This window comes from Aulonocara stuartgranti (assembly GCF_965226115.1).
Source record: "Aulonocara stuartgranti genome assembly, chromosome: 14".
NCBI lineage: Eukaryota > Metazoa > Chordata > Actinopteri > Cichliformes > Cichlidae > Aulonocara > Aulonocara stuartgranti.
Genome location: NC_138950.1, coordinates 15,202,712 through 15,230,562, shown reverse-complemented (window position 1 = coordinate 15,230,562; position 27,851 = coordinate 15,202,712). Strand labels below are relative to the sequence as shown.

The 27,851-nt window shown below is 42.3% G+C and overlaps 2 protein-coding genes across 2 annotated transcripts; both read left to right on the top strand.

Annotated features, from left to right (window-relative positions):
- The first annotated feature begins 25 nt into the window (after window positions 1–25).
- LOC309688154 (extracellular calcium-sensing receptor-like) lies at window positions 26–25,518 on the top strand. The gene is made up of 3 exons (XM_082503641.1): window positions 26–292; window positions 16,560–16,683; window positions 24,573–25,518. The coding sequence occupies exons 1-3, from the start codon at window positions 269–271 to the stop codon at window positions 25,484–25,486; spliced, it is 1,062 nt and encodes a 353-aa protein (XP_082359767.1). The 5' UTR covers window positions 26–268; the 3' UTR covers window positions 25,487–25,518.
- Window positions 211–4,306, top strand: LOC309688161 (extracellular calcium-sensing receptor-like). The gene has a single exon (XM_082503653.1). It carries the CDS (start codon window positions 929–931, stop codon window positions 1,730–1,732), a length of 804 nt encoding a protein of 267 aa, XP_082359779.1. The 5' UTR covers window positions 211–928; the 3' UTR covers window positions 1,733–4,306.
- Window positions 25,519–27,851: the final 2,333 nt, after the last annotated feature.

Here is a 27,851-nt window from a genome sequence, read left to right as displayed (position 1 = left end):
GAAAGTAACACAAAGCAGGTAAGGTATTAGAAAATAATTAAAACCGTAATTAAAAGCTACAATTTCAATTTTGAATGTTTGAATTTGGTTTGAATTTGAGGCAATGAAAAATAAAGCTCAAATGATACAGGGACTTTTGTTGTAGTCATTGTGCATTTATCCATACAGGTGCCTGTGTCAGTTTGCAGTGAGAAATGTCCCCCAGGAACACGCAAGGTTCTCCAGAAAGGAAGGCCTGTTTGCTGCTATGACTGTATAAGATGTGCAGATGGCGAGATCAGCAACATTACAGGTTTTGTGCTCTAACAGAAACTTTAGAAGTTAGTGAGGCAGGCTTTGCATTTTTGTTTAATTCACATATCCCCCAAAGCCAGTAAAATACACCTTATACACCTTATAAAAAAGAAACAGACAAAAAGACCTATGCCAGATGTCTTTTCACAGTTCAAGAGTCAACTCCAGGTGACACCAAATCTTCAACGTTAATAGAAATAAAAAAAATATAACAAAACAGTCAACTCAGCAGATAACATGGGTTTGTAGGTTGATCTCTTTTCATTTTTGTATGCTCTATATTTGGCTAGGTGCAGAGTAGAAACTGGAGCAATGTAAGAAATGCATCATCTGCTATGTTGATGAGAAAGTGAAGAAATGTCAGGAAACATGTTGCTTCTTCTCTTTATGATTGTGTGACATCAGTAGCTTACTAGAGTAATTGTAGAAATGATATAGGATAAAGTAGATGTAAACACTGAAAATTATGCACTTGGGGAAAAGTGAAAAATCTACTCATGAAGTGTAACATCTGGTTCATTATCAATTTGCAGATTCTGTCAGCTGTGTGAGATGCCTCCCTGAGTTTTGGCCAAATCAGAAAAAAGATGCCTGTATTAAGAAAGAGGCAGTGTTTCTATCATATGAAGAAATTATGGGAGCACTCCTGACTGCTGCATCTTTATTTGGAACATGCATGACTACTGGTGTGGCATTAATATTCTTCAAATACAGGAAAACTCCTATTGTGAGGGCAAACAATTCTGAGCTGAGCTTCCTGCTGCTCTTCTCTTTGACATTGTGTTTCCTGTGTTCTCTGACATTCATTGGTCAGCCCTCTGAATGGTCTTGCATGCTGCGACATGTAGCATTTGGCATCACCTTTGTCCTTTGTATCTCTTGTGTTCTGGGGAAAACAATGGTTGTTTTAGTGGCTTTCCGGACTTCACGTCCAGGGAGCAATGTAATGAAATGGTTTGGACCTGCACAGCAGAGACTCTGTGTTACAGGTTTCACTCTTATACAAGTATTCATATGTGTCATCTGGCTAACAATTTCTCCGCCTTTTCCATTTAAGAATTTCAAAGAATTTAAAGATAAGATTACATTAGAGTGTGCTTTGGGCTCTGTTGTAGGTTATTGGGCTGTGCTTGGCTACATTGGACTTTTGTCTCTCTTATGTTTTATTTTTGCTTTTCTGGCTCGGAAACTGCCTGATAATTTTAATGAAGCCAAGTTTATCACCTTTAGCATGCTGATATTTTGTGCAGTGTGGATCACATTTATCCCAGCGTATGTCAGCTCTCCAGGGAAGTTCAGTGTTGCTGTAGAAATATTTGCTATTCTTGCCTCCAGCTTTGGACTGCTGATTTGCATTTTTTTCCCCAAATGTTATATCATCTTACTGAAACCAGAAAGGAACACAAAAAAGAACATGATGGGAAAGGGAGCTCCATAATCATCTTTCTGAAAAAAATAAATAAAACAATATGTAAGCAATGGTTTGGATATTCAAACAACAGTTCACTTCATCCTTCGGTTACAAAGATTGTATTTTTAAAATGCATATGAATATACCAGTGACATTAATATGGTCATATTGCGAAAAGTATTCACGCTCACTCATCGAAATTATTGAATTTAGGTGTTTCAATCACAGGTGTATATAACCATGCATGTAGGCATGCAGACTGCTTCTACCATCTACTATCAAAAAGTTGATTCTGTTCATTGGACATAGTGTTTTCAGTAGGAGAAATGTTTTGTCACTCATCCAAGTGACTTCTTCACTCTCAGCTGACTTCAGCTTTCCCAAACCTACTCTACTTGGCTCTACTTTAAGAGTCACCACCATCTCAAAGCAGGATATCAAAGACATAGCACAAGTTTGTCCACGTGGAGGTATTTCTCCTCTTTATTGTGAGTGTTGTTAGAGTCATTGCTCAAAAAAGTTGTCATGGTGTGCGCTCTGTGAAAGGCAGGAGGAAGGACCCAAATGCAGGCCCAAAAATTAAACTCAAAGCGACAGCTTTATTTGCTAGAAAAACTCAAACATGAAATACAAGATAACTCAAACTAGAAACTCAAAGCACAAAACTCTAATCAGACAGCTGGGAAAACTAGAAAAGAAAACCAGGAACAGAGAACCAGAATGTTACCATAAGCACAGAGGAGAAAACGCAGCACAATGAAGGTACAACACAACAACTAACAGAAAGAAACACAGGACTTAAATACACAAGCAGGACAACAAGAGGATGGGGAACAGGTGGTACCCATACGGAAAAGAAATAGTAAAAACTTATATGTGATTACTCATGAAAGTGGCCACTTTCATGAGTAAATCATATAAGGCTTACATGATTTACTCATGAAAGTGGCCACTTTTGCATTACTTTCATATATTGTTTTAGTAAGTATCCAAAACATACAAGTTTCATTATATAATTTTTCAAGGGATCTTATATCTGTTTTCACACTTATATGCTTTTCATACAAGTTTCACACAAGACAGATACAAACTTTATAAGATTTATATATATCTTTTCCATATGGGTAACACAACTGGGACAAGTCAAAGAAAACAGGAAACATATGACAGGCACAGAGGCATGGACTTGACACTGAACAGAGGGAACATGGAGCACGGGGACAGGATTAACTGGGGAACAAGAAAATAAACATGAAGACAGAACTATGCCTACACTAAACATGAGGGGCACAGGAACAAAACCCAAGAACTAGAAACCCCAAAGAAGAACTAGATAGCTAGAAATACAATACGATAAACCAAAAAGACTATTAATAATAAACTATGATGAAATCAAATATTAATAATAACACAAAACACTGGGTGACCAACCCATGACCGTTACAAAAGTAATGTATTACACAAATTACACAAAACACTTTTCTTAACCCTTTAAAACCAGTCGGAGCGGGCACGCTCTGTTTTGCATAACTATTTTTAAATCGCGGTAGCACTGCAACCACATAAGCTAGCGCAATAATTTTTTTTGCATATGAAACCGGAGGAGTTGTACTTACATCTTATGCCATCAGCTTGTCCTAGGTCACGGTTTCCTTCCACATATAGCTTTGCAAAAACTGCATAAAAAGTGTTTGCAGGAACAAAAACATAATATTCCAGAAACCCCAAGTGTTTTGGAGTTTGTACGTGTTTTGGAGTTTGCATGTGTTTTTTAGTTTGCAAGTGTTTTGGATTTTCCAAGTGTTTTGGAGTTTGTACGTGTTTTGGAGTTTGCAAGTCTTTTGGATTTTGCAAGTGTTTTGGAGTTTGTACGTGTTTTGGATTTTGCAAGTGTTTTGGAGTTTGTATGTGTTTTTTAGTTTGCAAGTGTTTTGGATTTTGCAAGTGTTTTGGAGTTTGTACGTGTTTTGGAGTTTGCAAGTGTTTTGGATTTTGCAAGTGTTTTGGAGTTTGTACGTGTTTTGGAGTTTGCATGTGTTTTTAGTTTGCAAGTGTTTTGGAGTTTGTACGTGTTTTGGAGTTTGCATGTGTTTTTTAGTTTGCAAGTGTTTTGGAGTTTGCAAGTGTTTTGGAGTTTTTACGTGCTTTGTCTCTAGGGGCCAACGTACAGTTGCATTCAACTAGCGCTTCAAAATAGGAGTGAGAGGAGCAAAAAGTAGCAGGTAATTTCAAATGGAGCATTTCTGTTTGTTGCACTGTGTGTCTGCTAGCTAAATTTACAGCAGCTGTATTTCACAGTAGTGATGCGCGAATCATGAACGAATCGTTCAATACTCGAGAATCACTTTACTGACTCATGAATCATGATTCACAAGCCCAACTAACTCACTGACTCATCCCTGTTGCTGTTAGCAGCAATGTATCTAGCTTATAATTAAAATTGTGGAGAAAAACACAACATCCAGTAACATAACAAAAAAAATTCTGCTCTGAACTTGAAGAAAAAACCCTGAGTACAAGCTCACATCAAGAAAATAGCTCCTCGGTTCACAGTAGCATCGCTCTGCTAACATGCTAACAGCACATTTGAGCTACTCACCCCCTCCCTTCCTGTGCTGAATCGTAAGCCTAAGCTAATCACTCAGGACTCACTAACCCCCTACCTCCTGTGCTGAATCGTAAGCGTAAGCAAATCACTCAGGACTCGCTCACCCCCTCCCTCCTGTGCTGAATCATAGAGCGAATGAATCACTCACTCGCTAACCCCCTCCCTCCTGTGTTGAATCGTAAGCGAATCACTCAGGACTCGCTCACCCCCTCCCTCCTGTGCTGAATCATAGAGCGAACGAATCACTCACCCCCTCCCTCCTGGCTCACAGCTTCTTCTTCTTCTTGGTTGGCAACCACTGTTAAGGCACATTACCGCCCCCTGGCTCACAGCTCAGTGGACATTTAGATGAGAAAATATATATTTAACACATTTAAGGAAAATACTAATAAAATAAAAAATAAAAATATATTAAAATAAAAATAAATAAATGTTTATTAAGCAATTTTGATACGAAATTGCTTAATTTTAGAAATGTTTTTGCTCTTTTTTGCTCTATAAAATAGTTGTTTTCTTTTAGAATCATTCATCTTAGCAGTAGGATTTACATGAAAAGAGAAACAAATTAAGTTTGAGTGAAAATGTATATTTTTTGCACTCTCTGGTCGACTGACTCAGTGACTCAAAAAAACAGATTCACTTTGGTGAGTGATTCATTAAAATTCGATTCAGTAAAAAGAATCAAATTTACCACCACTATTTCACAGGGAGCAAAAAGAAAAAGAAGTAACTTCACTCAGAGATACTGTAGAGCAGAGCTTTCCAAAGCCCGCCCGAGCCATTGCAGGAGGGGGGGGGGGAGGCGGCGCTATGAAAAAGGAAAAAAAACAAACAAACAATTGCTTGGACACTGCTAGCACGGGGCGCCCACACAAACGCAAAGCAGGAGATGAAGCATAGCTGAATATGTTTCCAAACCAACTTCATTCTAAGCCAAAGACTAGAAAATATTGTGAAGCATACCTTCCCTTTGGCTTCACCGGCACGAGTGCCAAGGTAGGTCTCCCCTGCTTAATTGGTTTTCCCTGCGTCGGGAGCACGCGTTGGGCTGTTCAAATCACAGACAAACAGTATCCCACATTCTTGGTTTTTAGTTCACAATCACTTGTTGTAATAACTAACTACTCCTGACATTTTGGAGATGTTAAGTCTTTATACAGTAAAGTTACAGTGGGATACAAATAATATCAGGCTGATCCTGTCACGATTTGTCCCGTCTGTCTAAACAGTATCCTACAGTTGTTGACGTTTTTAAGCCCATGTTGCACAGAGAGGCATATGTTGAAAAATGTATTGATAGCAATGTTGAATATTATTACACAGGAAAAAAACAACTACACATAAAATAATTACACCATGATGCCTCTGCCTTTCTAAATGGGGGGACAGTAACTGCGTGTGTATATGTAAGCGTGTAAAACCTGAAGATAGTCAGATTAACAGTAACAATATTTTGTCTCTATCTGCCATTCTGCAATTCATCTCATGTAAACAATAACGTGCGCACAGCATGACGTGAAAAAAGGCACACACCTTTGAGGTTGTGTGACGAACTCTGTATTCCTCGTTCACACGTAAACGCAAAAAAGGAGTTTTAAAAAAATCTCAGTTTTCGGTGATTCGAAACGCCGTTTATGTGTGGACGAAAGTCCCAAACGCATAGAAAATGTCATGGTCCTGGGCCATGTGGGCCCAGTATTCTTAGTTCCTTGTATTTTTGTATTTCGTTCCTTATTTAGGCCATGTTTTGTGAGTTGCCCTGTTGTGTTGTTCCCTAAGTGTTTTCCCTTCATGGCTTTTACCCCCTGTGTGCCCCTCTGTGTATCTGTGAGCCCTCGTCTCTCCTTATGTTTTATTCCATGTTTCCCCTGCCCATTATGTCTAAGTTCTCCCCGTGCTCTCTCTCCCCCCTGTGTGCCCTCTATGTATTTATGAGCCCTCGTCTCCCTTTGTGGTTGTTTCATGTTTCCCCAGCCCGTTATGTCTGTGTTTTCCCCGTGCTCTCTCTCCTCCTGTCTAAACCTCTGTGCCGGTACATGTCATGTTCAGTTCACCCCGCCCTGTCTCGTTATGATTATCAGTGTCACCTGTGTTCCCCGTGTGTGCCCACTTTCCTCGTTTACCCTCTGTGTATTTCTGTCTGAGTCTCCCTCTGTTCGGCGTCGCGTTCTCCCTCATGTTGTGTGTAATTCTCCCCGTGGTTCGGTTCCTTGTACAGCTCATGCTTTAGTTTTCCCAGTTTTAGGTTATTTTGTATTACTTCTCGTGGCCAGCAATAAAGCTGTGTTTTTTGAGTTTATCCCCGTGTCTGTGAGTCTGCATCTTGGGTCCTTCTCCTGCCTGCCACACAGCAAACCATGACAGAAGAACGCGACCCCGAACTGGACCCAGCAGCTCACAACCCCTCCGCGGACCTCCAGGACGACTTGGTCTACACGGTGGAATACCACTGTGAGGAATGGGCGACGCTACCTCGAGGCGAATACCGGGAGACCGTAGCCGTCCGTCTTCAGCGGATGGTGTCCGGGCTCCCGTGGCTATTCGGCGCGCTGCGCCCCCACATCCGGGACTTTCTTGTGTCCGCCGTGGGCATCCGTCCGGGGCAGCTGTCCCAGAAAGAACCAGAAACGGTCAGGATCGGGACCATGGGGCTCACCACCGTTACGCCGCCTGTTCGCTTCTCATCGGCTTCTACATCTCCGCCACCGCCTGTCTACACTACGTGGCGCACGGAGATGCCAGAGGCCAGCGACTTCGGTGAAGAGGAGCGGCAGCAGGTGTTACGGGCGTATCGGGAGGACGAGCTCCGTTGGAAGCCCTGGCTTATCACCGAGGAGGAGCTCTCGTCAGCTGTCCCACCACAGACCGACCACCCCCCCTCGCCGCCGCGATCAGGCTACTCGTCTCCTGCTTCCTGCCTGGCACGGATGTGGTCTGAGGGCGAGGAGCCGGTCGCCACGGAAGGCCAGGCTGAGCCCACGGCCGCCCCTAAGAGGAAACGGCATTCCCGCCGCTGTCGCGCACCGCCACGGCCCGTTCTGCCCTCCACTGAGCAAGACGAGGTGGCTGTGGGGGGCGCGGATTCCGACCTCGAGGAGCGGCAGCGCGCCGTATGCGCGCAACCGGAGGAAGAGCTACGAGAGGAGCCATGGCTCGCTCCCCCCTACGATGAGGTTTTCCGCGGGACACGGCTAGCCCTTGGGGGCCCCCGGAGTTGCCTGGGACTTCCGCCTGCCACTCCGCTAACTACCGCCTCCTCAGCCGCTGCGACGCCTCAGGAGCCTCCATCTCCCACGTCTACGGGGCCCACGGCCAAAAGAAAACGGCGTTCGCGTCGCCACCGCATCGCCCGACGCTCGGAGGTGAGTGAAACTGTCCAGTCGCTCCAAGTTACCTCTGAGCAGAAGGCATGTGAGGAGGCTACGGACTTAGCTGGTGAGGTGGCTAGCAATGAGCCGTTCACCGAGCCGCAGGCCAGAGACAGTTCCGCTCCCGCTTCACTCAACCCGGCAGGGACCACAGACTCGATTCACAGACTGACAAGGTTTCCCACCGCCTTTGGTTTTAATAGCAGTAGGGAGGTGTTTCCTTTGGTGTCTCTTTCCGTGTCTGCAGTTCCAACTAAATCTGAGTTGCCTGTGGTTTCTCTCTTCCCTCCTGAGCCGGCCCTGCTCCTCCATCAGTCACTGAATGAAGGCAACGAAAGCATAGCTAGTGCTCCGGTGTGCCTAGCTACACTTGCTTTTCACGAACCAGAAACTGTGAACACTGGTCATGAACCCCTAGCATGTTACCAAGATGCACACATAACAGCAGATCATGGTGACCAGGACACTGTAATGTCGCAACACGTCTCCTGTCTCCCCATAGATAACAAACCAGGTGGTTCTGAACTGTTTTGCTCCAGCACCATAACCACCACTCAGGAGATGGAAGCTGGGGTCAGGATTTATGTGACACCATTTTCTCCTGCCTCTATGAACTCGTCACTAGATAGGGTTTTGGCCCCGAACAATGTCATAACCACCCTCTCTCAGCCTGAAGCGTCACCTGCTTCAGTTAATGGTTCACGTACCGTTTCACCTGTATCTGTCTCTCCACTCAATAGGGTTAACACTCTGCAGCCACAGATCACTGCGGGTACGGGTTCCAACAAACACGTCCATCCAACACACCACAGTCATGCTACCACGGTGCCAATGGTTAGGTCCATATCTGTGTATCTACTGTTTTTCCAGGAGTCAGCTCCTGGTGATCTAAGCTTTGTTTTTGTGGATCGAGTGGCGGTCCTTGTTTTCCGTATGGTCGAACCAGCTCCTCTGAGCCGCACACTACCACCGGTTGAGTCCAACCAGCTTATGTTGACCTCTCCTAGGACTACACAGACTGGGCTAGTAACCTCTGAGCCCCTTCGGACTGATGTAGACTCTGGGAACCTAATGATTGCTGGCTCAGAACTGGTGGTCCCTACCACTGTCCACTTCATGGTTTCTTGTGTTAAGCTGTTAAGCCCTATGGACTGTTTTTTACCTGCTCTCTCTCTCTCTGGGTTTGTGCCTCAGCAGCCTGTGTTTCCTCAGCTCCTAGTCCAGCCAGGGGCCTTCATAACTGTTTGTCCTGCGTCTGCTGTTGAACTCCCAGGTGTGCCTATCTGGCACCCTGCGGCGACGCCACCGCTTCGCGTCACGTCAGCTGGAGGGCCCGAGGAGCCCACCCAGCCACCTTCTGCTTCTGCTCCTCCTGGTCCAGCTCCAGCCTGTGCTTCGTCAGCTGCAGCTCCAGCCTGTGCTTCGTCAGCTGCAGCTCCAGCCTGTGCTTCGTCAGCTGCAGCTCCAGCCTGTGCTTCGTCAGCTGCAGCTCCAGCCTCCGAGTCTTCGTCTGTTGCAGCTCCAGCCTCCGAGTCTTCGTCTGTTGCAGCTCCAGCCTCCGAGTCTTCGTCTGCTGCAGCTCCAGCCTCCGAGTCTTCGTCTGCTGCAGCTCCAGCCTCCGAGTCTTCGTCTGCTGCAGCTCCAGCCTCAGAGTCTTCGTCCTCGTCTGGCCCAGCCTCAGCCTGTGCTTCGCCTGGTCCAGCTTCATCCGCGTCGTTATCCTCGCCGGGTCCGGCCCCAGCCTCTGCAGCAACGCCTGGTCTGGCCCCCGCATCGCCACCGTCTGGTCCTGCCTCGTCTGGTCCTGTGCCCACCAGGCCACAGCCAGCACGCCTGAGACTGGAGAGCCGCCGCTGCCTTCGGCGCGGCCGGCCCCCTGAACTGCTCCGTCGTCTCCTTCGCCGCCGCCGCTGCCTTCGGCGCGGTCGGCCCCCTGAACTGCTCCGTCGTCTCCTTCGCCGCCGCCGCTGCCTTCCGCACGGCCGGCCTCCGGACCAGCTCTGTCACCTGTGCCACCCGCCTGGTCGGCCCCCCGACCGTGTGACCCGTGAACTCTTGTGCCTGTGGGCTCTGGGTCGGCCCCCTGAACTTTATTTGGACTATGGTCATGTGCTCCTGTGTTTTCTGTTGTTTGTTTTGTTTCCCGTTCTGGTCCCTCCGTCCTGGTCCCCCGCCTCCCGCCCTGGGTGGGTTGTTTTCTGTTTTTGTTTTGTTTTTCGGGTTTGGGCTGTCGGGAGCCAGCCCTTTAGGGGGGGGTGATGTCATGGTCCTGGGCCATGTGGGCCCAGTATTCTTAGTTCCTTGTATTTTTGTATTTCGTTCCTTATTTAGGCCATGTTTTCTGAGTTGCCCTGTTGTGTTGTTCCCTAAGTGTTTTCCCTTCATGGCTTTTACCCCCTGTGTGCCCCTCTGTGTATCTGTGAGCCCTCGTCTCTCCTTATGTTTTATTCCATGTTTCCCCTGCCCATTATGTCTAAGTTCTCCCCGTGCTCTCTCTCCCCCCTGTGTGCCCTCTATGTATTTATGAGCCCTCGTCTCCCTTTGTGGTTGTTTCATGTTTCCCCAGCCCGTTATGTCTGTGTTTTCCCCGTGCTCTCTCTCCTCCTGTCTGAACCTCTGTGCCGGTACATGTCATGTTCAGTTCACCCCGCCCTGTCTCGTTATGATTATCAGTGTCACCTGTGTTCCCCGTGTGTGCCCACTTTCCTCGTTTACCCTCTGTGTATTTCTGTCTGAGTCTCCCTCTGTTCGGCGTCGCGTTCTCCCTCATGTTGTGTGTAATTCTCCCCGTGGTTCGGTTCCTTGTACAGCTCATGCTTTAGTTTTCCCAGTTTTAGGTTATTTTGTATTACTTCTCGTGGCCAGCAATAAAGCTGTGTTTTTTGAGTTTATCCCCGTGTCTGTGAGTCTGCATCTTGGGTCCTTCTCCTGCCTGCCACACAGCAAACCATGACAGAAAAAGCTGCGTTTTCAAAAAAAACAAACATTTTTCTTGTAAAAGAAAGGAGGGCCTAACGAAAAAAGTTTGATATAGAGTAAGATAAGAAAGACAGGACAGGAGAGGAAGAAGAGACATTCTGATTGGTATTTGATTATTGGAAATTTAAACCTTATTAGTAAGTCCTCGTGTTTTGGACTTTGTGTCTGTACATGTGACATTATGTTTTTTCATGTTGTAAGACATGCTGCAGGTAGATTGTTATTTAAAGGTTGCATGGAGTTTAGTGCAGGGTAAGCAGTAATGGATTCAAAATAAAGCACTGTGTTGGACTGGAACACAATGGCTGCTATGGTGCTCATGGTCAAAGTGACTCTTTACATTAGGAGTAACGGAATACATGTACCGCCGTTATGTATTTAAAATACAATATATGAGTAACTGTATTCTGTTACATTTACAGTTTAAAAAGGTGGTATTCAGAATACACATGCTTTTTTGAAATAAAGAGATTACACGGCGGCCTTTTCCTGTTTCATATGTTAGGTTAGGCCAGGGGTTCCCAAACTTTTTTCGCTGGGCCCCCCTTTGTTTTACAGAAAAATGTTCGCGCCCCCCTCGCACGCACACGCACATCCTCCAACCACACACACGCATATTTTGCTCAATTGTGGTTTATTTCACACCTCAAACATTTAGTAAACAAATAAGCAAATACAAGTAATCTACAGGTAGTAAGAAAATAAACTACTAACTCTTTTACGCTACGTCTGCACCTACATGGGTATTTTTGAAAACTGCAACCACAGCCTCCCAGACACTGTTCAGAGAGGTGTACTGTTTTCCCTCCTTGTAAATCTCACATTTGATGATGGACCACAGGTTCTCAATGGGGTTCAGATCAGGTGAACAAGGTGGCCATGTCATTAGTTTTTCTTCTTTTATACCCTTTCTTGCCAGCCACGCTGTGGAGTACTTGGACGCGTGTGATGGAGCATTGTCCTGCATGGAAATCATGTTTTTCTTGAAGGATGCAGACTTCTTCCTGTACCACTGCTTGAAGAAGGTGTCTTCCAGAAACTGGCAGTGGGACTGGGAGTTGAGCTTGACTCCATCCTCAACCCGAAAAGGCCCCACAAGCTCATCTTTGATGATACCAGCCCAAACCAGTACTCCACCTCCACCTTGCTGGCGTCTGAGTCGGACTGGAGCTCTCTGCCCTTTACCAATCCAGCCACGGGCCCATCCATCTGGCCCATCAAGACTCACTCTCATTTTATCAGTCCATAAAACCTTAGAAAAACCAGTGTTGAGATATTTCTTGGCCCAGTCTTGACGTTTCAGGTTGTGTGTCTTGTTCAGTGGTGGTTGTCTTTCAGCCTTTCTTACCTTGGCCATGTCTCTGAGTATTGCACACCTTGTGCTTTTGGGCACTCCAGTGATGTTGCAGCTCTGAAATATGGCCAAACTGGTGGCAAGTGGCATCTTGGCAGCTGCACGCTTGACTTTTCTCAGTTCATGGGCAGTTATTTTGCGCCTTGATTTTTCCACACGTTTCTTGCGACCCTGTTGACTATTTTGAATGAAACGCTTGATTGTTCGATGATCACGCTTCAGAAGCTTTGCAATTCTGACACTGCTGCATCCCTCTGCAAGATATCTCACTATTTTTGACTTTTCTGAGCCTGTCAAGTCCTTCTTTTGACCCATTTTGCCAAAGGAATGGAAGTTGTCTAATAATTATGCACACCTGATATAGGGTGTTGATGTCATTAGACCACACCCCTTCTCATTACAGACATGCACATCACCTAATATGCTTAATTGGTAGTAGGCTTTCGAGCCTATACAGCTTGGAGTAAGACAACATGCATGAAGAGGATGATGTGGACAAAATACTCATTTGCCTAATAATTCTGCACTCCCTGTAGTTGTTTTTTTCCTGTGTAATAATATTCAACATGATGCTCACTGTGCAGGTGCTAGCAAAGAGTCAAAATTGTATTGTTTTTTTTTCTGAAAATGTTTGCACATTACTGTTGTGCTCTCATCTTTTTGTATGATAAAAATAAAAGTAATGTACATATCCATACTGTAGACTGTGCCGCTAGTTTCCTTCTCTGGAGCAGAAACTCAAATTAGCTCACTGTAGCAGAAGTACAAGTGGAATCAATAAACGGGATCGAGAGACAAGCAGACTTAACAGTTCCAAGGAACTGGACTTCTGGGAATCTGTTCTTAAGTCCCGTTCCTAGACACTAATAATAATGCACCAACCTACTCGATAGCTTTCTTAATTTGGTTAGATGTTGTGTTGTCTTCAGTTTTTCATTACCATGGAAATAATTCTGTCAGCACGCAGTTTAGTTGTCTTATGCACACTTTCAAGTCCTTTGATGCTTTTTTTTCTTTTATTTATTAATTTTTTTTAAATGTAACAGATTGTTGCTTTATGATTTATTCACATTCAAAACAGTATGTGTTAAAAAAATTTTTAGTAATGTGACTATGTAAACAATTTTCATTGTGTAACCAGAAATACTATAAAACATTATGTTGTATATTATTATAACGTATTAAATTACGCTAGTAGGTAGGTAGGTAGGGTAGGGTAGGTGTAAGACCACAATTTTCCAAATGACCAAAAGAGGGTGCTAGGCATTGTTGGAAAAGAAAGAAGAAAAGAGAAAACAGAAAAATGGATGCAGCAGAATTTGGTGCTTTAGAAAGTTAGCCTGGATTAAACACAAGAATTATATTTTTTTCTCTCTGGTTAAATGTTATTAACAGTGTTATTTTATCATTATGTGTGAAATACAACTAAGATGTGGAATAAGGTACTATGCTGTTTTGTAATGATATAAAATATTGCAGTTGCTGTTACACTTTATGAACACAAGTAGATTAGAAATTTTTTTTTAAGAAAGCAATCGTTAAAATTACATTTTTGTAATTTTTATTTTTAAGTGTTTCATTGCAACTAAGAGTGTGAGTCTTTATTGCTAAATTTATACTCTTTCTCTTCTCAGTTTCATTGTGATTTTACTTCCTCACACAGACAAAAGACGGGTGAAGTGAAGAAAATCAAATTGGTAGCTAGTTGTTGCAGTTGGAGAGGGAACCACTGTAAACACAAATTACTATAAAGAAAAAGTGAAATTGTTGATACTGACAGCCTGAAATACCTCCAAACTGTCGATTTTTTAGTATTAGCTTCTCCCCTTCTAGCAACTGGTAGACTGCTGGTAATCTTTATTGTAGAAAACACAGAAAAACATCAAACTGAATCGATCTGACCCATCAGTTGCCCAACTGTGAGAAATACAGTTGTTTTAAGATTGATATATAATATTGCATCACTAATATGAATGTAGGTGTGTGAATAGGTGAATGTGACTTACACAAAGCTCTCAGAGCAGCCTGAAAATACAATATAAAGTGAAGTAAATAAAGTAGGCAGCTCAATTATTTTAATTGAATTAATAAATAAGTATGTGTTTTCTAAGAAAGTAATAATAACAACTTTTTTGTCACTTACTGTAGGAAGAAGCCACTATAATTTCATAATTTTTCAGTGCATATTTATTTATAGTGAATCACTTTTTGTATTATAACTACATATTACATACCTACACACCTAAACTGCATTTCCTTCTTTTACAAAAAGTAACCTCCATAAAATTGTATAATTGGACATGTTCCTCCTCTTCCTCAACCTGAGAATGCATCATCTCTCTTCTGTTATTACATCTTAGGTTGCACCAGAAGGTATAAATATCAGTGCAAGTCTTTCATTTACACGAAGGCATTTATAATGGCATTAAGTGGTTTAGCTCTAGACTTGGCATCCTCACACAGATGGCCAGAGCAGGGGTGGGCACTTCTCCAATTATTATTGATGGCTTCTTTTTCTCAAGCTGAGGACCCAGTGTGCACGCAGAGAGGTGATTCTGGGAACCCAGTCCTATCAAAAGATGGGGATTTTATATTAGGGGGGATGTTCTCTTTTCACAGCAGCTGGGAAGACAGAATGGACAACTACACACACAAACCAATGCCACTACAATGTACCAGGTAAATGATAAGAAATGAATTTAATACAGTCATTTAAGAAATTCATCAATTCTTGGCTTTAAACATCCTTTGAAATGTTTTTTCCAAGTTTTAAGGGAAAATGTGATGCAATTCCAATTATTTGTAAATGTCTCAAGTTTAAATTTCAGAGATTTCCAATTTGCACAGACTATGCTTTTTGCAATTGAGGAGATTAATAACAGTACAGACCTACTGCCAGGAATCTCTGTGGGCTATAAAATCTATGATACTTGTGGATCTGTGGCCAGAAGTGTAGGTGTCACACTGGCTTTGGCTAATGGAAATGAAATTGTGTCTGTACCCCCGAAGGCACCATGTACCAGACCTGCACATGTGCAGGCGATAATAGGAGAGACCTCTTCTTCTCCATCCATTGCAGTAGCTACTGTTATTGGACCATTTGTTCTGCCAGTGGTGGGTAGGCTTCTTTCTTTATACATTTTATATATATATAAAGATATATATAATGTTTAAAAAATATTTTTATTCTCTTAGATCAGTCACTTTGCCACATGTGCTTGTCTCAGTGACAAAACTAAGTACCCATCCTTCCTCAGAACAATACCCAGTGACTACTACCAGAGCAGAGCCCTGGCACATTTGGTCAAGCATTTTGGATGGACTTGGGTTGGAGCTATTCGAACCAATAATGATTATGGAAATAATGGCATGGCCACCTTCACAGAAACTGCACAGCAGCTGGGCATCTGTCTGGAGTATTCTGTATCTTTTTTTAGGACAGATCCATATGTGAAAATACAAAAGATAATTGAAATTATAAAGGCTTCAACCTCCAAGGTAATTGTTGCATTCCTTTCCCATGTGGATCTGGATGTGCTGCTACATGAGTTTTCATACCATAACTTGTCTGGGTACCAGTGGGTAGGCACTGAGTCGTGGATATTTGATTCACAAACAGCAAAAATGGATATACATCACATACTGAATGGTGCCATAGGTCTTTCCATTCCTAAAGCACATGTCACTGGCCTGAGAGAGTTCATACTGGATGTTAAGCCACTGAATTCATCTAATAATGAACTCTTTATTGAGTTCTGGGAGACACTATTTAGTTGTAAGTTCAAGGAGTTGAAATCATCAGCAGACATTCAGAGAGAGTGTACTGGACATGAAGATCTGAACGGAGTTCAAAACAGCTTCACTGATATGTCTCTCATGCCTATCTTTAATAATGTATATAAAGCAGTGTATGCAGTGGCACATGCACTTCACAATATCCTCAGCTGTAATAAAACATGTAACAAAAATGTGCAGCTAGATCCATTCACGGTGAGCTTTACACCAACTTAAAAGATTAAATCACATTAGCACGAACATTGTTGTCATAATTAAAAAAATATTTTGTCTTTCATAATCTTTGACCATTAGGTGTCCAAGATATCTCTATTGCAAGTAACTGAGTTTTGGCATGTTATCTTAGGTTTTGCAACACATACGAAAGATTCACATCACAACAAAGGAAAGAGATGAGGTTTACTTTAATGAGAATGGAGATCCAGCAGCAAAGTATGAAATTATAAACTGGCAGCCAAGAGAAAACGGCGTTGTGGAGTTTGTCACAGTTGGTCTTTATGATACATCATTGGCTCCAGAAAAACAGCTAAATTTGCAAAACAAGGCTTTAATTTGGGCAAGAAACACAAAGCAGGTACACATTCATACAACTTTGGGGTTTTTTGTTTTATTTTTTTCAATTTATAAATATGTATTTAATTTGTTTTACAGTATTTTGGTTTTGATCTTTCAAAATTAAGAAATTGTTTGACAGAGAACTTCATTTTTTTCTTAAAGTCCATATGCAGTTTAATTTTCTTGATCATGCAGGTTCCTGTGTCAGTTTGCAGTGAGAAATGTCCCCCAGGAACACGCAAGGTTCTCCAGAAAGGAAGGCCTGTTTGCTGCTATGACTGTATAAGATGTGCAGAGGGACAGATCAGCAATGTTACAGGTGTGGTGACATTTCATTTTAACTTTGGTGCATTACAAAGCAAAGTTAGCCATGTAGGACGGTCATACGAGAACTATTTAATAATCGTGATGTTTGTTTTTATGCAGACATAATATGCATTTAGTACAGAGCCCTGCAGGGGACATGGGAGAAAAAAAAATTAAGACGGACTTTTGCGAGATCTCGCAAAACTAACTCGGGATCTCGCAAAAGTTTTGCGAGATCTCGCAAAAGAAACTCGGGATCTCGCAAAAGTTTTAGCCGCATTCTTCGGATGCCGGCTCGAAGCCGACCGGGAGGTCGAGGCACGATGTGCCGGGAAAGCGGTGTTCCTCCCGGCTGTAGTAGGTCTCGACCTCCCGTTAGCTTCGAGCTAGCGGGAAGAATGCGGCTAAAACTTTTGCGAGATCCCTCCCATGTCCCCTGCGGGGCTCCGTAATTTCGATTTCCTTCTCAAACTAAGTAAAACTATTTAACTAATAGTCACAGAATCATAACATTTCAACAGTAAGGAGACAGATTTATGTTGGGCATTGTTTCAGTTGACGGTTTTGGATTTTTACAGAGCTGCATAGAACTATATGTGCATTTTTTCACATATATACTCATAATTTAAAATACATGAAACTAGTAACCAATATGATGAAGAAGAAATCATCCATTCATTTTCTGCTGCTTATCCATGTCTCGGTCATGAAGTAGAATTGATAAAAAGAATTAGATAAAAGTTTACATGGAAAAAAAGAACAGGTTTATTCAAGACGTTGTATTTAGTCTTGTTGTTGCTAATAATAATAATAGAAATAATAATAAATTTTACACACAGAGACCCGCAATAACATGCACAACTTACAAGTCAAAATAGAAATATAAAGATATAGTCTGTGCCAAATTTCATCAGGTCTTTTTATTTATATTGTAGTGTCTCTCCAACAGAAGACAGAGACAGTCGGTTATTCTGTTTCTGAGTTTATTTGGAACAGTAACACATGTTGTTCTACAGACTCTCTGTCATAGGTAGCTGATATAATTGACAGGCTTAACAGCCTCTAGACCAGGGTTCTCAAACTTGCGGCCCCTCTACTTGCGGACTGCATATTGATGTGAAGAATTTTTTTTTAATTATTATTCAAAACATAATTTAATATGAAGGCAATGTGAGCAGAGTGTTACAGGTATTGCCCTTTAAGAATGTAGCCAGTGTAGTCTGTGCTTTAGGGAGATAGTGTGGGACTGCCTCTCCGTTATGTGTGTGAGTGTGAGCGAGGGAGAAAAAGGGGAGTCAAAAAGTATGAGTTCTCACCGACCAGAAACAGGAGATGGAAGCATGTAAATATAATAACAACCACTCCAGCCAAAAAGAATGCTTGACGAGCCCAGTTGTAAGTAAGCTGTTAAGACTAGACTGTACGCTGTGTTCGTGTTTTCCTCCGAAACAATAGAGTTCAGTTGGAGCAGCCTTTCAACACCTCTCTCTGTCTCTCACTAGCAAAGTTGACCCAGACAGTAAAGCTAGTTCCTGGCTATGAGCCCAACAAAGAACCCGACATATTAGCCAGAGGTCTCTTTACTACGGTATGGAGCCGTTGACCTGGCTGAGGTAGCAAGAGAGTACACACACGTGGAAGGATTGGCTGTGCCAGTTCAATGAGAGTCAAAAACTAATGTGTACACTTACGTCTGCATTTTTATTTTGTTAAATATGAACAAAATTATAGCAGAAGTGCTGTCACGTGTTTGGCCAGAAAGAGCGTACCAATTTGTTTATTTGGTAGTTCAATGAAAGGCTTCAGTTAAGAGTGAGAAAAAGAATTCCTTTCATGTTTGCAGTTTTGTCTTGTTATACAATATTTGAAATTTAAAACAAACAAACAAAATACAACATTTTAGGAAATATTAGTGGGTGTTTTCTGGTTTGTTTGGGTTTTTTGTACTACTTGAACATGAAAGTGGCCCTCCAATGAGATGGTGGTGCCAGCAGTGGCCCGTGGCTCATTTGAGTTTGAGACTCCTGTTTTAGACTATTACACCTTCAAGGATACTCAGTAAATTACTTCTTTGCAGGTGTGGAGCATATCTGCCAAAACTGTGTGGCAATTCTGAAAACAGTAATAACACAACAATTGGATTAACTTGTAATCCAGTCCATTACAATATATTTTAATGCCTTACAAAACCATGATTATACATAGTCTGCTTTTTTTCTGTAAAGTAACTCTTATGTTAGCCTCTCAGTTATAGTCAGTGTTTAATATTTACCACAATCCTTTGTTCTAAACTTAGAGTTAATACAATTAATGGTGATTAATACTCAATAAATGTTTTTCTCTATCTGATAACACCACTGAGGCTAAATATTAAACACTAAATAATATTTGGAATAATATCTGGAAAGTATAGAAAATCTATTATAACTCCTTGTAAAATTTAAATAAAAAGTATGCCACAATCACAAACACTGATGGATGCTCAATTTAATTTAATTCAATTTTAGTCATACAGCTCTAAATTGCAACAACTGTTGCCTTGAGGCTGTTGTTGTTGCTGAAAGCTGGTTCAAAAGTAGAAAAAGAAGCCTGAAAACCAAAGGCTCTGGCTCCCATTCTACTTTTAAATACTCCAGAAACCACAAGTAAGCTTGCAGTCCAAGAGTGAAGTGCTCTAATAGGGTGATATGGTTATTAAGATAAGATGCGACCTGAGTATTCAAGAGCTTAAAAATGAGAAGCCCGATTTTAAATTCAATTCTGGATTTAACAGGGAAGGGAAGCCAATATTGGAGAAATATACAGTACACTCTCTTTCTAGTTCCTGTCCATAATCTTGCTGCAGTATTTTGGATTACGTGGAGGCTTTTCAGGGAGTTTTTAGGACATCCTAATGACAAACCAATTAAAAATACTCCAGCGTAGATGTACTAAATGCATGCACTAGTTTTTTAGTGTCACTCTGAGATAGGATATTTCTAATTTTAGAGATATTGAGCAAATGGTAAAAAGCAGTCCTACATATTTGTTTAATATTTGACTTCAAGTTTCCTCACAGTGTTACTGGAGGCTAAGGTAATGCCATCCAGAACAAGAATCTGGTTAGATACCATATGTCTTTGATTTTCAGGCCAGTGCAATAACCTCAGTTTTATTTGAATTTAGAAGTAGAAAATTAGAGGTCATCCAGGTCTTTGTCTTTTAAGACATTCCTTTCGGTCAAACTAATTGGTATCTGGCTTCATGGATAGATAAAGTTGGGTGTCATCTGCATAGCGGTGAAAATGTATGCTATGCCTTCTGATTATACCTCCTAAGGGAAGCATGTGTAATGTAAACACAATTAGAACCATGTGGAACTCCATAATTGACCTTACTGTGTGAAGAGGACTCTCCGTTTACTTGATAGCTATGATACAAACCACTGCAATGCAGTACCTGTAATGTCTACAGCACACTCTAATCGTTGTAATAGAATATTATGGTCTACATTATCAAACATTGCACTGAGGTCTAACCGGACAAGCACAGAGATGAATGCATTGTCTGAGGCCATAAGAAGATAATTTGTAACCTTCACTAAAGCTTTCTGTTTCTGTACTGTGATGAGCACTGAATCCTGACTGAAACTCTTCAAATAAGCCATTCCTCTGTAGATGATCAGTTAGCTGTTTGATAACTACTCATTCAAGAATTTTTGAAAAGAAACAAAGGTAGGAGATTGGCCAGCAGGGTCAAGAGATGTCTTTCCAAGTAATGGTTTAACTATTGGCAGATTGAAGGCCTGTGGTACATAGCTGATTATTAGAGATAGGTTGATCATATTTAAGACTGATGCATTATTAATGGTAGGGCTTCTATGTGCAAATGGGAAGTAATTACTGAAGTTAACTCAGAAAGATCAATTGGAGAAAAATACTCAAAATAAGTACCAGTGGTACTGAAAGTAGCTGTAGATAATGTTACAATCTTTGAGATGATTATGAGTAAATTTTTTTTCTCCAATGGTTACAATTGTATTTGTCGTGGTGGAGGGTTTATGTGTCCCAGGGACCCCAGGGGCTATGTTGTCCGGGGGCTTGTATCCCCTAGTAGGGTCTCCCATGGCAAATTGGTCCTGGGTGAGGGACCAAAGAGTGATTCAGAAAACCCCTATGAGTAGAACATCAAGGGAACAGTTAACCCTGCCCGGGATAGGGTTACCGGGGCCCTGCCCAGGAGCAAGGCCCGGTGAGGGTGCCCAAGGGTGTCTGGTTAATGGGCCTTAGCCCATGGGGCCTGCCAGGCACAGCCCAAAAAGGGGACATGGGTCCACCGTCCTGCAGGCCACCACCTGCAGGAGATGGGGTAGGGGTTGGGTGCTGGGTGGCGGCCAGGAGCGGAGGCTCTGGCGGACCTGGAGAGTTTCTCAGTCTGGAGCTGCCCCTGGTGAGAGGCAGCAGGCTGGGGTGGGTATCCATAGTATCACCTTGGCTTGCTGCCTGTACATTGGGGTTTCTCCCGGTGGACAAGAGGGTTTACTCCTGCGCCTTCAGGTCGTGGAATGGGTCCTGACCGTCATCTATGCTTATGTGCCAAGTGGCAGTTCAAAGTACCCAGCCCTTTGGAGTCCCTCTTGGGGTGGGGGTTTCAATGCTCATGTGGGCAATGACAGTGAGACTCGGGGGGCATAACTGGGAGGAAAAGCTTCTCTAGACCTAACCGCGGACTTCTGTGCAAACCCCAGTTTGACCATAACAAACACCATGTTCGAACATAAGTGTTCATAAGTGCACGTGGCACCAGAATGCTCTAGGCTGGAAGTCGATGATTGATTTTATAATCGTATTATCAGACCTGCGGCCATATGTTCTGGACACTCAGGTAAAGAGACGGGCTGAGCTGTCAACTGATCACCACCTGGTAGTGAGTTGGATCAGGTGGAGGATGCTGGACAGACCTAAACATATAGTGGGTGTGCACTGGGAACGCCTGGCAGAGGCCCCAGTCCACAAGATCTTCAATGCACACCTCCGGCAGAGCTTCAACAGCATTCTGAGGGAATCTGTGGACATTGAGTCCAAATAGACCATATTCAGCACCTCCATTACCAAAATCACTGCACTGTGCTGCAAGGTGGTTGGTGAATGTCATGCTGGTAACCCCTGAACCAAATCGTGGACACCAGAGATGAAGGAGCCACCAGGCTGAAGGAGGAGTCCTATCAGGCTTGGTTAGCCTGTGGGACTTCAGAGGCAGCTGATAGGTACGGACAGGCCAAGCAGAACATGGCTCGGGACTCGTCACTGCACGGATATTGGACTGCCTCAAAGAGATTTTGGCAAACCGTCAGGCAACTCAGAAGGGGAAAGTGGTACTCTACCTGCACTGTGCATAGTGCGGGTGTAGCGCTGCTAACTTCGACTGAGAAAATTGCCCTGAGTTCCTGAATGCTCTGGATTTTTTAAGGCTGTCTTGGCTGACACACCTCTTCAATGTTGTGCGTTACCTCTGGAATGGCAGACCGGATGGTGGTTCCCACCAGAGGGTGTGTTCCAATTACAGGGGGATCATACTCCTCAGCTTCCCTGGGAAAGTCTATGCCAGGGTGCTGGAAAGAAGAGTCCATCCGTTAGCTGGACCTCAGATACAGGAGGAACAGTGCGGTTTTGTCATGGAACACTGGACCAACTCTTTATCCACTCGAGGATACTTGAGGGTGCATGGGAGTTTGCCCAACCAGTCCACGTGTGTTTTGTGTATTTGGAGAAGGCATTCGACCATGTCCCTCGGAGTGTCCTGTGGGAGATGTTAACAGAGTATGGGGTATCTCTCCCATGGCTACATGCCATTCAATCCTTATTCAACTGTTGCAAGAGATTGGTCCACATAGCCGGCAAAAAGTTGGTCTCATTTCAGATGGGTGATGGGCTCCGCCAGGGCTGCTTTTGTCGCAGGTTCTGTTTGTAATTTTTATAGACAGAATTTCTAGGCGTAGCCAAGTGTCGGAAGGCTTTTATTTGAGTGGTCTCAGAATCTCATCTTTGCTTTTTGTGGATGATGTGGTTCTGTTGGCTTCATCAGGTGATGGCCTTCAGCTCGTGCTGGAATGGTTTGCAGCCAAGTGTGAAGCGGTAGGAATGAAAATCAGTACCTCCAAATCTGAGGCCATGGACCTGGAAAAGGCTGAAAAAGAGTTCCTGCCCCAAGTGGAGGAGTTTAAGTATCTCGGGGTCTTCTTCATGAGTCACGGGAGAAGGAAGCAGAGAGAGCTGAGCGTAAAAGGGAAGCTCTCAATTTACCGGTCGATCTACGTCCCTACCCTCACCCTATGGTCATGAGCTGTGGGTAGCGACTGAAAGAACGAGATTGCTCTCCCTTGCCTCTCCCTTAGAGAGGGTGAGAAGTTCAGCCATCTGGGAGGGGCTCAGAGTAAAGCCGCTGCTCCTCCACATTGAAAGGAGCCAGTTGAGATGGTTCATGCATCTGATAAGGATGCCTCCTGGGCACCTCCTGGATGAGGTGTTACGGTCATGTCCCACTGGGAGGAGACCCCGGGGCAGACCCAGGACTCGCTGGAGAGATTATATCTCTCAGCTGGCCTGGGAACACCGTGGTGTTTTCCCGGACAAGCTGAAGGAGGTGGCTGAGGAGAGGGAGGGTTTCTTTGCTTAGCCTGGTGTTAACCTGGCATTCGAGGCTAATTAGGATAATTTACATCTGGCTCTGCATTTAGATTATGTAATTATTTTATATTTTATATCTGTAATTTATATTTCATATTGTGATTTTACCTGTATCATGGTTTTACTGGAAAGCACTTTGGTGTACTTCGGACTTTAAATGTGCTATATAAATAAATTTGATTGATTGATCAATGGTCATGAGAATTTGCATATTAATGATCAAGGAATGGACCTCCCAGCCCATTGTTCATTCAGTGGTGCTAGTTTCAGACATGTTGTGTTGAGTCTGTCATATTTAGCATTTACATGGATGTTAAAATCACCAGCAATAATTATTTTATTTGATCTGACCAGTAAATCAGATAAAAAGTCTGAGAAATTAGACAGAAACTCTGTATAAGGCCCAGGTGGAAGATAATAACAAATAAGACTGTTTTTTGAGTTTTGAACAAGGCTAAGCATCAGGCTTTCAAATGAATTAAAAGTCTGTCTTGGTCTTTGGTTGATTAATAAGTTGATGTGGAAAACTGCTGCCACACCGACCCCTCAGCCCTGATAGTTACTATGGCTCAGGGGTGTTGATTCATTTAAACTAACGTAATTATTCTGCTGTAACCAGGTTTCTGTAAGGCAGAGTAAATCAATTTGTTAATCAATTATTAATTAATGTACGAACAGACTAAAAGACTTGGAAGAGAGAGACCTAATATTTAATAATCCACATTTTACTGTTTTACTCTTTGTTGTAGAAGCGCATTATTTTATTGTCCCTTTTTTGCAATTTTTTATGTTTAAGTTGTTTTTTGCCGGTTTTTAGTTTGTTTTTTTGTCTGTTTGGGAGCTGACACTGTCTCTGAGGAGATGGGGTTTTGGGGAATAATGGGAGGAGAGAAGCTGCAAAGAGGCGTGTAAGACTGCAACTCTGCTTCTGGGTCCCAACTCTGGATAGTCAGGTTTTGGGGGGATTTAATACATTTGGCAAGACTTCTAGAAATGAGAGCTGCTCCATCCAAAGTGGGATGCATGCCGTCTCCTCTCTAGACATCACATCTGTTAATCCTTACTTGATCACAAACCAGTATACCTGTGTGCTTAACTTAATAAACATATTGTTTATCACCTTGTAATTGTACAGCATCAGTAGGATGTTTCATGGATGTTTTAAATGCAAACACATATGAAATTGTGCTCATTAAATTTAACAACTTGTAACATCTGCATCAATATTAATTTCCAGATTCTGTCACCTGTGTGAGATGTCTACCTGAGTTTTGGTCAAATGAAAGAAGAGATTCCTGTATCAAGAAGGAAGCAGTGTTTCTGTCATATGAAGAAATTATGGGAGCACTGCTCACTGCAGCATCTTTATTTGGGGCATGCATGACAATTGGTGTGATACTCATTTTCTTCAAGTATAGGAAATCTCCTATAGTGAGGGCAAACAACTCTGAATTGAGCTTCCTGCTGCTCTTCTCCTTAATTCTGTGCTTCCTGTGTTCTCTGACCTTCATTGGTCAGCCCTCTGATTGGTCCTGTATGCTCCGACATGTAGCATTTGGCATCACCTTTGTCCTCTGTATCTCTTGTCTTCTGGGAAAAACAATAGTTGTTTTAATGGCTTTCAGAGCTACACGTCCAGGTAGTAATGTTAAAAAATGGTTTGGGCAGACACAGCAGAGACTCTGTGTTACAGCATTCACTCTTATACAAGTTGTCATTTGTATCATCTGGTTAACAACTTTTCCTCCTTTTCCATCTAAGAATTTGTTACAATTCAAAGATAAAATCATCTTAGAGTGTGCCCTTGGCTCAGCTGTAGGCTTTTGGGCTGTTCTTGGTTATATAGGACTTCTGGCTATTTTATGTTTTATTTTTGCATTTTTAGCACGAAAACTACCCGATAATTTCAATGAGGCCAAGTTTATCACTTTCAGCATGCTGATATTCTGTGCAGTATGGATTACATTTATCCCAGCATACGTTAGCTCCCCTGGGAAGTTCAGTGTTGCTGTAGAAATATTTGCTATACTTGCATCTAGTTTTGGACTGCTAATTTGCATCTTCATACCCAAATGTTATATAATCTTACTGAAGCCAGAGAAAAATACAAAAAGGAATATGATGGGGAAGAAGGTACCAAATTCACTTTGAAAATTGAATTTAGTAAAATGGTATTTTACTCTTATTATTTTTCCCAAATTAGTTTGTCACCATCCTGTCAGAATATGAATAAGCTCCTTCTCCTTCCTGATGCATTTTCATTACTTAGTTTGCAACTAGGTAAAAAAAAAAGCATACCAAGGCACTGATAGCTAGAGGTTATTGAGTCAATCATATATCATCATTTATCATGGCATGCCTTTATTTTGTCTTTATTTTATGTCAAACCCTGGAAGTTTGAAATTTGAATTACATGCCACTGCAGATAAAATCAGTAAGAGTACCTGTTCTTCTATAACCTGTTCATTTTCATTTTCAAGAGGTTTCCATTGCCATTATCAAATTTTTGTGCGCACCACAATGCAACTCCATCAATTGTTTTGCTTTGTGCATGTATGTGTTTAATGCATGGTTCTCAAAGAGCAGCTACACATATATATGGCAAATGAAATAAGGAAAGTAAAAAAAAATCTGGGGCAGCACGGTGGCACGGTGGTTAGCACTGTTGCCGCACAGCAAGAAGGTCCTGAGTTCAATTCCAACATCAGGCCGGGGTCTTTCTGTGTGGAGTTTGCATGTTCTCCCCGTGTTTGCGTGGGTTCCCTCCGGGTACTCCGGCTTCCTCCCACCGTCCAAAGACATGCAGCTTGAGGGGATAGGTTAATTGGAAAATCCAAATTGTGAATGTGCGAGTGAATGAGAGTGCAAATGGTTGTCTGTCCCTGTGTGTTGGCCCTGCGACAGACTGGCGACCTGTCCAGGGTGTACCCCGCCTCTTGCCCTATGACAGCTGGGATAGGCTCCAGCGCCCCCCGCGACCCTGAAAAGGATAAGCGAATGGATGGATGGATGAAAAAAAAATCTCTTACTATATCAGTAAAAGCAATAACAGTAAAGCTCTTCCTTTGTATAGGATTTAAAACAAAATATAATATGTGGTACTTTAAAAGATGAGTTTTTAGTGTAAACACAAGTTACAGTAAATAAACAAATAAATCTTTTGGTGTCAGATGTTTGAAATATCTCTAAACTGCTGATTATTTGCTGTTGCCTTTGTTCTCTGTTACCTCTTCATCTGCAGCTGGCGCAAAGACGCACTTATCCACACAACTGTCATTTGCAAAGTGGGTCTACAAACCCAAGCATTAGGGCCACAGGTGGATTGCCCTATTTCAGTACACCAAGCAAAAAATGTAACACCAACCAACCAACCCAGTGATATCAAGTTCTGTACTGATACAAGATGGCGCTACACATGCTGTAAAATCTTTAAACACTTTCTTAAACCATACTTCAAAGACATTGTTAAGTCCATGACATGTTTTTAGAGTAGGGTTCAATGGTGTAAATTTTCCTTACCATTTCCTATTAACTTCAGACTGAATTAGTATCAGACTGATGACAGATCTTAATATCACATCTATGCATCACAGATGTGAAAGTGTAAGTGAATGGATGACTGTAACTTGTATAAAGTTCTAAGAGTATAAAAGTACTGTATAGGAAAAAGATTTTTTTAGTACATTATTTGTAGTGAATTGTTCTTTCCATTGTTAATTTATATTTAAATGGGCCTTTGTATACACTGTTAGACTTTTCATCGCCACTTTACGGTAACATACTGGCCTCACTGTGCTGTGTTACGGTAGCTTAATGCTCTGCAGGATGATACAGTTTTTTGCTGGTGTGGTATAATACTCTTGGACAAATTATGGTAACACGCCGTAGCCTTTTTTACGGTATCTCACTGGCAACAGTGACGCCAGTGAGATACCGTTATGTCGTTATGTCGTAAATTACGTCAACAAAGTAACATCATACTGTGATTAAAAAATTGGTATACTACTGTTTATTCACGGTATGCCACTGTAAGCCCGCTGCAAGGTAATAAACTGCAATTTATTAACCAGTAACTTACCGTTATCACGCATCATCAGTACCAAAAATATTCATCTCTGCTAGAGGATACCGTGTCCCAACAGGCGGTCATTTACCGTTTAACAGGTCGTAATTTTACCGAAATTTCAGTTAACAGTAACATACTGTAAGAGACTGGAGGGTTCCAAAAAAAAATTGGATGGATGGATGGATGGATGGATGGATAGATAGATAGATAGATAGATAGATAGATAGATAGATAGATAGATAGATAGATAGATAGATAGATAGATAGATAGATACACACACACAAAATATAATTCATGTGCTTTACACCACTTTATTTATTATCACTGATTTTTCCCTGCTGAAATACACATTTCCAAAATCAAAAACTAAAAAGAACTGAAAACATTTTCATTGAGGAAGCACTTGTTTTTACTAAACCATGTAATACATTATTTTCTCAGATGGTTGT

What these genes read in the sequence shown, in the direction of transcription:
- LOC309688154 (XM_082503641.1), top strand. Translation starts at nt 269, where the DNA reads ATGGCGAGATCAGCAACATTACAG. An exon ending in CGAGATCAGCAACATTACAG is followed by an intron (nt 293 to 16,559) that starts GTTTTGTGCTCT and finishes TTGATCATGCAG; the next exon opens with GTTCCTGTGTCAGTTTGCAG. An exon ending in ACAGATCAGCAATGTTACAG is followed by an intron (nt 16,684 to 24,572) that starts GTGTGGTGACAT and finishes ATTAATTTCCAG; the next exon opens with ATTCTGTCACCTGTGTGAGA.
- LOC309688161 (XM_082503653.1), top strand. Translation starts at nt 929, where the DNA reads ATGGGAGCACTCCTGACTGCTGCATCTTTATTTGGAACATGCATGACT.